Here is an 11008-nt window from a genome sequence, read left to right as displayed (position 1 = left end):
TTTCTTCCCGGCACCCTGGTGGTTTTAGTGGGTTATTACAGAGGAAGCAGGTTATTAGCAGCTGTGTATAACCAGCTACCTCAGTGTTACAGGCAGAATTCACTGGGACACAGAGGAGCCTCTGTAGAGTAAGAACGGAGGTGGGAGCCCGGAAGAGGGCTAGGGAGAGTCACTTGTGCCTCATGTGACCACCAAGAGCTGCCAGCAAGGACTGGGAAGATGAGGGAGGGCAATGGGGCTTTTCAAGGCTGTGAGGCAGAGAACAGGCAACATTCACTTGCTGAATCCAAAGTTCTGGTCTCAGGTACAAGATGAAGATGTCCAGCACCATTTCGTCAAGCCCTTCTATCTCTGGAGTTTCAACAACTTCCACGTCCTCTGCCAAAAGTACCGCCTCTGCTTACCACCTTCACTTCTCCCCTCATTTCAGGGCCCAAGACTCTTTCCTGTCCTGCACATGGACGCATACCAGTGCCTCTGGGCATTTGGTTTTTTTTGTTTCATTTTTAAATCCAACCTGAGGGAACAGGGTTTTACTTTTCTCCTTATTTCCTGAGCCAAATATACAGGCAAGTCTCCAACGTTTAACCAAGAGCAGTACATGAGAGCTAGGTAGTACCTGGAAGCAAAAATAGCAGGTATGAATTTTAATGTCTACTACTAGTAAAGAGTTCCAAATATTTTCTTCAAAAATAAAACTTCTAAAAGCTCATTAAAGAACTTGCTGTCTAAACACATTTTTCTTAAGTGCTTCTACTGTGGATCCACAGAAAATAAACAACACAAAACACCTTTTCAAAAGAGCTGAAGACCTTTTAAAACCATCTGGACCATCAGGCCTGTGTCATGACAGGCTGCTTAGTTATCTTCAGTAGAGATGCAGCTGTAGAGCTTCCCAAGTGACACCAGGTTAAGTTGGGGGAAAAAGGATGTTGGTGTAAGTGCTGAGAGGGTTACCACATCTGTTCCCCACCCTTCCCTCTCACACTCCCCTCCAAGAAAAAGCTGGTTAGTTATGTCAGAACAGTTTCTTCCAGGCGCAAGAGCAGCGCTCCAGGCATGGGCAGAGGCAGAGGGACGTGTGGTTTTACGTTATTCTGAGGGCCCAAGAGATCAAAGGTCTTTTGTTACTTACCAGAAATAGTTCAGTAAGTCAAGGTAATAATGAAGTAAATAGGACAAACTGTAAACTATGCTCAGCACAATCTGCAGTGACAGAAAATGCTGTTTACAAATTAGAATCACTAAACACTAAAGGAAACAACACCAGTGAGAGCAGAGTGACAGCCAAATTTATTTAAAAAAACCAAAAATGAACAGCTTTGGGATTCGTGGAAATGGCTTGAATTTGTCCTTTTGTACTAGTGTGCTTCAACAATGAGTAACACAATCTATCTCATTTTTTAGTGCTCCACTGAATTTTTTAAATAAAATTGCCTTCAATTGTCCGTCATACTTTGTTCTGTGATGTGGTAGTGGGGAGAGGACAAGGCAAGCTAATGAAATAATCTGAGCTGCTGAGGTGAGGAAGCCTTGCGAAGTGCAGCTAAGGGCATAGTTTTGAAGAGACATGCCAATACGCTGTGGACATCGTGCAAACACAGAGGCAAGGAACAACAGTGTGAAAAATTATACTCTGACAACTGGGGCTAGGATGGAATGAGCAGATTGCAGGAAGAATTCAGTAGCTGCTCTGGAATAAAACTTACTGAGCAGCACATCCTCCTCCAGCATTAGCACTAGTGGCAGAGAAGTGGTGGTTCCCTGCTTCACACACCTGCTGAGGGGTGTAATGAGCAAATACACTGGGCTTTTTACATCGCCAAGACTTGTTTCTTATTCCTCTGCCTCCTTAGCCAGGAATACACTTTACCTTGTTACGTTTTCACTTGGCCTTGAACCTCAGCCAAGAAAAAGAAGTCTAGATACAATTAACTCATCATTCTAACTCATCATTCTTTTGGCTCGTCTCAAAAACCAGTAGTGGGTTTTGATTTTCTTGTTCATTTAGAAGGCTGGGTTTTGCCTAATAAATTCCTGTGTAATAGAACTAGTATTGGAAGCTGAGATCAAACTGGCTGTTATGGCCAGGGTAAGAGAGTGGTGACTACCATTGCAGGAAGGAGCACTAAATTAAGCAATAAGCTCTGCTACAGTGATACTAATGCTAGAAAAACTCTCACTTGAACGAGACTAATAGAGTACCCTTAGTGTGCCAGAAGGCTGGCACTCCTATAAACAAAGCTGGCAGGCTTTTGAACTGGGGTTCACTAGTGTTCACCAGTAAGGAGACACATTAAAAAAAATAAAAATCCCACAACACTAAAAGACAGCATCTCAGTGGTGTACATGCTTTTTATTAATAGTGCGGTAACAAGACATTGGTTACAAACATGTCAAAGTGACATATATATCAAAGGGGTAACCTGGAGCCATGAGGATTTATTGAGAGAGTAACACCCCTCCGACACAAGGTTATGGCAACTCACCTGCCGGCTTCTGGACCTGACCCTTGCTGGGGGAGCAGGTAGTCTAAGGGGGTGGACCAGAAGCTGAAATACTACATGGAGATTTTGGCTTTAAGGTGTCACAATAATGTACTCTCTCCTGTTCTCTATACCACGCAGAATCTTCATCTCAGATCTGCTCAGTCTGCCAGCAGACCCACTGAAAGGAGGTTACGTGGCCTACTCTGCATTGCCCCTGCCCGCTCCACTTGACCGTTAGCTGCTCTGTAGCCCTAAGAGGACTAGCGAAGACCTATACGTTACAAAGGTCTTGACGCAAAAGTGCTGGAGGGAATCTGAGTTGCAAAGAAGTGATTTTTCTTCCAAACTTCTTTTGTTTAATTTAACAGACAGTAAAGTTACGGAAGGTGGAATAGCGATCTGTAAAATTTTTAATTCATGATCGCTATAGGTTTCATGGGATTTCTTAATGAACAGCCTTGAAATTATACTGCTCCACTGTCCTGAGCTTAGAAACGAAGTGGCCCCTCCAGGAAAAACACAGTTTATGGTTATTTTTGCTGCCCACGTTGTGCTAGGTAGGTGCACTGTGCAAAACATGATAATAAAAGCCATGGAGCAACAGCCCATAGTCTGGAGCCGCCTCATAATGGCAGCCAATGATGCATCGTGAGGTTCTGGCATTTGAGGGAGCCCTTTCACCTTAGCAAAAACAAAAAGCATACAAAATGATCTACTTAATTGCCAGGCAAAGACATCTTGAGTAATAAGTGGCGTCTGGGAAAACTTAGTGACATGGCAGGGAAGAGAAGTTAGATTCTTCAAAAAAAATCAGTCCAAGTTGATGTCAGATTCAAACGGATTTAGAAAAATTTTCTTTCACTAACTATCTTACAGAAGCCTAGCAGTGATCACAGATAAATAGCGCTTATCTTCATTACATACTTTGAGATGTAGCGCAGCCATTTAGCAAGTCGCTTACCAGCACCGTCCTGCATTTAGGACTCTACTGTCATAAGAGAAGTCATTTAAATCTAGTTACCTTGCAAAAATCTCTTCATCCTAAGATTCAAGGTATGGGTATGTGTATTTCACACACTGATCTCAGAATAATGATGTATTTCATATTTGTTCCTTTGTGCAGTGATTAGAAAGGTTCTTTATTGTTAATATCTGATTCATCTGAATTTCTAAATGTAACAGTCAGCAGATTTATAAGGGCTCACAGAATAGTCTAGGAAGCAGAACACAAATTAATGTTAATATTTCAAAAGGCCTTTTAAAAAGCTATTATTACTGCTGTGTTGCAGTCAATGCTTTTTTTAATTACAATATTACATCTATGTTGTAACACTTTTTGTGTTTCATCAGACATTTTCAAACTTACGTTTCTAAGGCTGTTATGAAGGGAGCTTTTTAGATCTTACAGTCTAGATCCACATTAAGGTCCCAGACTCTCAGCTGGCATCAAGCAGTCCAGCTGATGTGATCACAGCATAACGATGCCGATAAAGGATCAGGCCCAATAGTGCAATGTTTAAAAAGCTGTATATCATAAAGTACATGCGGTTTAGTATTGGCCACATTCATCCCCGGTGAAGGAACGCCTAAGCCTAGTGAGGGCAGTGTGGCTTTGGGCAGGCTGGCACTCAGCATCCTCCTTCCCAACTGCAGCACAGTCCCGTCGTGTATCACTCAAAGTGCTCTGCTGAAAACATGCCAGTGCAAAGACATGATAGTTTGTCACTGCAAGAGAGTGGATTATTTTTTTCAACTGTGTGCTGCTAATTAATCCAACAGCATTTTTCAAATAATTTAAGCAAGTGTTAACTTACAGATTTAGAGAAAAGCGAAACATTAACATATATAATTATTAAATAAGTGGGGGGAAAGAGGAAAAATCATCAGAAATTCAAGATAGGAACACGAGATGTGGTAGAATATTAGACTACTTCTCTGCCCCTAAATTCACTCATGACTTGAACAGGATGGATTCTCTTCTTTGCAGAACCTTTTCTGACAGCTGCATAGATTTCTTCTGGCTTCTCTCTTTTAATCAGGGGCTTCTTCTCTGGAGCCTTCATTCTCCACATCACAACAGGATGTCGTGGGCCAGTAGGACTCTGAATCTTGATAATCTTTGTGGATGCAATATAGGACATCTTCACTGTCTGCACCACAGCATTCATTAAATTTTTGGCAGCCTGAATTAGTGAAGTGACGCTATCCAACTGTAATAATAAACAGAAATATTAGCCTAGGAAGCTGGTCTGCTTTTAATCGCAGTATGCTGAGGGATAAATAATGGTTAAAAAGTAAGACTAACATACCAAACCCTATTTACTTTGTTTTCCCGTGGTGTGTTTGATTGTTATATTCATGTTCCACTGCTCAGACTTAAAGCTATATACAGAAATTTGTGCTGGTGGACTATAAATGCTTATGTAGATAACGTCTGTTGTTTTCTTTTTTTAACTGCGACTTCATGATGTTTGTCTGCATGGTCTGATTTGCAATTACTACCAATGGGTAATGAAACATCCTCAAAGAAGAGCTATGAAAACGTGACCCGTTACTTCCTTTGTATCAGCACTAGGCGAAGTCTCCAGCTGATGCTGTCACATTCCAGCCTCCCACACATGCTCCTGAGCAATGTCGGGATACTGTGAAGTGGCTGGTTTTGTCAGAGCTGCTGAACCTAGACACAGCAGCCAAGATTTTTAAGGCTAATTAAGAGTGGGACAGCACGCAGAAATTGGAGCGACTGTGTGGCCTCTCAAACTGTTTAAGGAGTGCCAACCTAAGAGGCAGAATGCCTAACAAACTAATCCCTATGACCTGCCACCATGTTCAACAGTGTACTACAAAGGCATACAAGTGTTAAAGCAAAATCATTCTCCATGAGTACCCATGGAAATAAGAAATAGTGCCTTTAATTCAAACTGAAAATCTGCTAACTGAAACAAAAATGACAGCTTTAGCAACAAGTTGGCTCTGCCATACTGCTCTGCAGTGTAATACAAGCAAATTCATGGATTGCACTGCTCCCTTCGTACATTTGAGGGTTGCAGTGTCTATGGGCTGAAAGCAGAGTGCTGGGGACACTTCACTATCTTGGCCACCTCCTCAGCCCCAAGGACTTTGGCAGCCTAGCCACAGGCTGCCTGACTGACCAGTGTCACGCAGTTGCACCCTGTAAACAAGTACAATCCTGTGATATGTGTCCGAGGCATTTTATTGTGTGTTAACACCACTCCACCCTGTCCCATACACACCCACCCCCTGCCTAGTGAATCTGGGCACAGATCTGGTCCAGTGTGCTCCAGAAAGAGATCTGAGGCAGGCCGTATGCAGAACAGAGTCACTACTCTCATGGAGAGAGCCTGCTGAACAAACACAAGTATCTGACAAAAGGCCAACACTGGCAAAAGAGGTGATGCCTGCAATGAGCCATCAGTGTTACTTCAACCCTTGGAAATGAGAAAAAGCCCTTTTATTTCTCATGTTCTCAAAACACAGACTGGTAAGGCTTGGGCTTATCCTTTTGGGAGTAATGGGGACAAGAGCACGCAGAAGGGGAGGAACTGTGTGTTTGTGTGTGTATGGGGGTTTCCTTCCACATCTTGTGGTCTTAAAATCCACGAGCAGAAAATTGCTCTGGGTCTGTTTGCTACGGCTGTGTCTAATGTCAGGCATTGTGTGCCACCCTGGGCACTTCAGAAGGTATTGCCCAACACCCAGCGCACTCAAACGGGAAAAAATTATATCACTGTAAGCAAAATGTCTATGATTTTACTTTTGGTTATATGGAAAACTTTTGTTTGACAGGGTCAACTAACAGCTGAATGATGCTATATTTCATTTGGAGCACAGTGCTTTTTCTACCATTAAATTTCTTTTGGATTTATTTGCTTGAAACAAAAGTCTTACTTCTTCAACTTAAGGTACCTTTGCTGCCGTCATAGTGCACCAAAGAACTGCTCGGAACAAAGAGGGGGCATTAATCATCTCTGTGACCTAAATGAATAACTTTTTATCTTCAAATAAGACACTACACTGGTATTTAATTACAAGGCTGACAATTCAATTTGGAAAGGAATCTGCAGTCTTTAAGAAAGCTCTGTTTTACCTATTTTTTATTTACTATTTAATACTTTAGAATTACTATTTATTTAGAAATATTTTTTTATTACAAATATTATTTAAATAAATAAATTCTACCTGAGCCACCTGCAATTTTATCCTCAAAACAGGGAAGAGGAGTGTTAAAAGTCAAATTTACATCAATGTGTCAGGATAACAGTATTGGTTTTAGGACCATATCTTAACTTCAGGCATGACGGTGGTTTACTTTCTGGAGAGTATGTGTGTAGGTGTGCGCAAATGTGTGTGCACACAGAGAATCTAATCGTGCACACGCACACACAGAGTTACATACTCAAAGCGCACTGACCATTTGTCACTTGCCTACGTGCCAATGCTGAAGCAGCCCACTATGGTTTAGGTGTAAAAATAGTAGGATCACTCTGTGTAAGTGGAGAGCCTACATTTCAACTTCTGCACCAGCTTCTCTGTTGAAATGTTTGTCATCTGCAAAAGCAATGAAGTCAGTTCTCTAAAAGGGCCATTGGGTTGAGTGGAAGAACGATGACGAGCTTTGTCATCCGGCCTAATCACACTGTCTTTTGCAATCTGCAGCTTTGCAAACCGAGTTGTTAGGAGAGGGTCGCGGTCTTCTCCCCTTTGCCGCATCAAATGATCAGGTGAGAGGAGTGTGTTGTTGTCTGTATTCATGGTGACAGTGTGACACTTTATACACATACATGCAAATGCAAATAAGGCAATAATAAAAATGCAGCCAAGGGGCTGGACTTAGTTTCGTTCTTGGAAACACTTCTGAACTGGCAGAAAAACCCTCCAGTTAATATCATGTTTATTGCTGCTCTCTGAAAGTGCGCAAAAAACCTTGCTAATGCCCCCCATTAAAATACTTAAGAGGGCTGGCTGAACACACAAATGTGTGTGATGGCAAACTGGAATTATCACTATACGCCAAGAAAAGGTGTAAAATTCACCAGATGGCCTCTTAAAGTTCATTCCTTGCTGCAGCATGTGAGCTTTTTAGAAGGGATTTCCAGTTTAATAATAGTCATGTGATCGTTGCATGGCAGTATTCTACCATAAACCAGTAGGTGTATTTGGGGCCTGTGTTTTCCAAACTCAGCGTCAGGGCAGCAGGCTGCCTGGCCGCTCTGCCAGGTCTAGCAGTACGACATAGGTTTTGGGATGCAGTGCGAAGGGAGGCTCAAAGCACTTGGTGACTGCCAAGCCTAAAGCTTATTTTAAATACTGCTTTTATACCAAACATATTATAAAATTACAGGCTGTCAGTATGGTATTCTGCTCAGAGGCCTTGCCATTACTCTCCTGATACATCTTCAGTCCCAGATACATCTTCAGTCCCTTTTTCTAGGGAGGCTGCCTAGGGGTGCAGGATTAGCTCACTAGCAGATGAACTCATGTCTAAATGTCAAACTGCCGAATACTGACTGGCACAATATAGATTATTTGGTTAGAATGAGAAAGAGACAAAGTTTCAGTTGTCTCTCTTTTTTCTTTCATTCTAACTGGAGCACTAATTATACACAGACACTCTCTCACTTTCTCACTAACCCTCTCTTTTAATATCTGTTGTTTTCTACAACAGCTGACAACACTATGTACCTGACAGAGTCTTAAGAGCTGTCAATAATCTTTTTTTCCAGTGGTAAATACCGGTGGCATCATACACACTCATTTTTCTAGCACTGGCGGTGTAGTAACACCCCTGTGAAGCTGCTGTGTGCCAGAGGGGGCGAAAGAAGACAGTTTTGTTTCTGTGGCAGAAAGTGTGTGGGCTTAAGGGGCAGGTGTTTTCCTGAAGTTTCTCAGTGATTTCAGTGTCTGTAATGTCTCTGTAATCCTGCCACTTTTTTAAAGCTGCCTGGCATTAGAGCCACGCTGGGAGGGCGGCAGGCTGGGCAGCAGGCTGGGCAGGGCTGCCTAGTGACTGCTGCTCCGGGAGTGGGGAGAAAATAAATCTGTTTGCATGGAAAGGAAAACACTTCTCAAACAAACTTGAAGCAGCATCCAGACAGGACAGAAGGTTGTTCCAAAACTTCAGGTTTTTTTGTGACTCTAATTTATACTGTGAAATATGGATAATGAAGTGGAATCCTTCCAGGAGATAGTTAACAACCTACTTGCCTTTCCTCTCCCGTGGAAACTGCAGAGTTTTCACTGCATTCTGGCCCCTGTAGCTCCTTTCACAAAATGCCTTTGGCGGTGGAACAGTCCACAGCTCCTTCACTACGTCACTGTGTGTGCCACTGTGTGGCAAGAAAACTGTAGTTTTAGTTCTTAAAATATAATAATATACATCTACCAGAATGAACAATAAATAAGCTTCATGGGTCTCTTAATTTTGATGAGGTTCTAATTGCAAACCAATACATGGCATGTTAGCCTTTTAGTTTGACACGAGATCTAGGGAGTGGACACCTATCAATTCCATCATTTTAAATGCTAAAAACGTGAAGACTGAACTATAAAGCCAATTGTACAACTGTATGAAACTGGAGTGGCTGAATTCCACTGCCCGCTTGCCATGCCAGAGGAACTGAACCTCTGCCATATTATTTAAGCGCTTTTAAAAAAGATGTCCCAAGATACAGAGAGGGGCGTGAAGAAACAGGTACCTAAAACAAAAATATGAGAAAGAGCTGCTGTGTGCCTCCCTGCTGAACAGCAGAGAACTTATCTACCATGAAGGCTAAATTAGGGTTTTGCTGCGGTTACCGTGGTGGCAGGTGGTGTATGTCGGGACAGGCAGCGATCACCGTTAGTTTTACTTTGCTCAGCACCTCTGCATAGGCATTGAAATACAGGGAGACTTAATGCTGCCCTTCAGGCTATCCATGTTGTTTGCAGTGCCTCAGTTCCCCCTCACTTTTCGGTATGCATCTCACACTAGTCTTCCTTCTACACAGAAAATGTGGATATTGCAGGGGGGAGGTATTTCTTAACTGCATTTAAAATTTTGGAGAAGCTTTTAGAAGATGTTCTTCGACAGGTACCACACATGGTAAGAATCAAGCCATACATTTTATATATTATTTTTGTCTCTAGGGAGCAGCTGTTTTTATACTTCAGTGCCAGCAACATTACAGAGTTTAGTGTAAATCTCTTGTTCTTCTATGAACCTAACATACTCAAGGACTGTCTTCACGTGAATGCTTTTATCTCAGCTATTCAGCAGGCTCTTCAAGGTCTCATATCTAAGAAAACTGACGAAATGAAACTTGGCATAAATGAAAGACTGATAAAATATTCATTGAGCATTTAAGTTCATTTCATTTAGAGAGATGTAGCTGCAAACTCTTCGATGTGTAGCAAGTGGTACATAAAGATTCACTAGCAAAACAAACAAACCAACTCCAAACTAAAAGCTGTTTTATTTTTACATGACTCCCACTTTTGCTCTTTTGGCACTTTTCATGGTGACACAACGTTGCAGTCTCCACGTTTCACAGGTCTGTGTCAGTCAAGACAATAATTCCTTAAAGGAAAAGCATCCCTTACCATATCTTTCCCTATTTAAATATATCATCTGTCCTGTGAGCGTTAATACTTTGATTCCATTGCAAAAGGAATACAGACGGATTCTATAACCACTGTAACTTCATTCTGTGGTGGAACACAGAAGATACAGACTGAAGATAGTAATTTTTTAAAAAAACAATAATCACCCAAACCCACCACCAGCAAAGACCAGTCTGGCAGCGCTCATGCTGAAATCGACTCTTGTCCCCAGCACTTGCATTCCTCTTCTGTAATGAGTCCTGTGTGCAAGTAAGCAAACTCTCCATTGAATAACAAAGCTGAAGAAAGGGGAATTCAGAAAAAAATTACTTTCAAAACTTTGTTTTCAATTTGTTTACATGCATCATATTTTTCAAATTTTTCTAAAATAATTTCATGTCTTGGCAGTAGTAGCAATCCATCACTATATAAAGTTTAAGAATATATAACTGATATCATCTGTTACTTTTATTTAATATTCAGAATTATTTAAGAGAATCATTACTCTTTTTTGGTCAAAGTATTTTCTGTTCAGTGTACTAAGAAATGCTTGCCTTGTCATGTGTCAGTAGGAGTTGTTTCTGTAGCAGTTAAACAAATGCAGAATTTCCTTATTCTCCAAGCATGTAAATAAGTCAGTCTCCCGTTCATATTCTTTGTGTAGATTTGCAGATGCTGTCTCTTTGATATAAAGAAGTGGCAGACAATTGCCTTCTGGAGCAAAGCTATGAGAGACATGCAAAACAATACTCACAAAACATTATTTGATATGTAACGTGGAAGTCTGCTGCAACCACAGTTGTGATACTCTGGATTGGTCTGCTGGGAGCATTAATTTTTTTTTTTTCAGGGAACTGAAGTTTACTATTTGAGCACAGATTTATCAATAGGCTGTTTACCATCTCCCAAGTGCTATTTAT

The 11008-nt window shown here is 41.4% G+C and overlaps 1 protein-coding gene across 3 annotated transcripts in view; it reads right to left on the bottom strand.

The window, feature by feature from the left end:
* Positions 1 to 1299: 1299 nt before the first annotated feature.
* CTNNA3 (catenin alpha 3) overlaps positions 1300 to 11008 on the bottom strand; it is a 533166-nt gene continuing 523457 nt past the window's right edge. For 2 of the 3 annotated variants that reach the window (XM_054204553.1, XM_054204552.1), the window contains exon 18: positions 1301 to 4699. In XM_054204553.1, coding sequence (XP_054060528.1) covers positions 4412 to 4699 — 288 coding nt within the window. In that variant the 3' untranslated portion in view covers positions 1301 to 4411. Of the gene's footprint in view, positions 4700 to 11008 lie in introns of all 3 variants that reach the window. The other variant, XM_054204554.1, reaches the window with a different exon arrangement.

This window comes from Rissa tridactyla, chromosome 6, assembly GCF_028500815.1.
Source record: "Rissa tridactyla isolate bRisTri1 chromosome 6, bRisTri1.patW.cur.20221130, whole genome shotgun sequence".
NCBI classification, from domain to species: Eukaryota; Metazoa; Chordata; class Aves; order Charadriiformes; family Laridae; genus Rissa; species Rissa tridactyla.
This window is presented reverse-complemented; position numbering and strand designations above follow the sequence as displayed.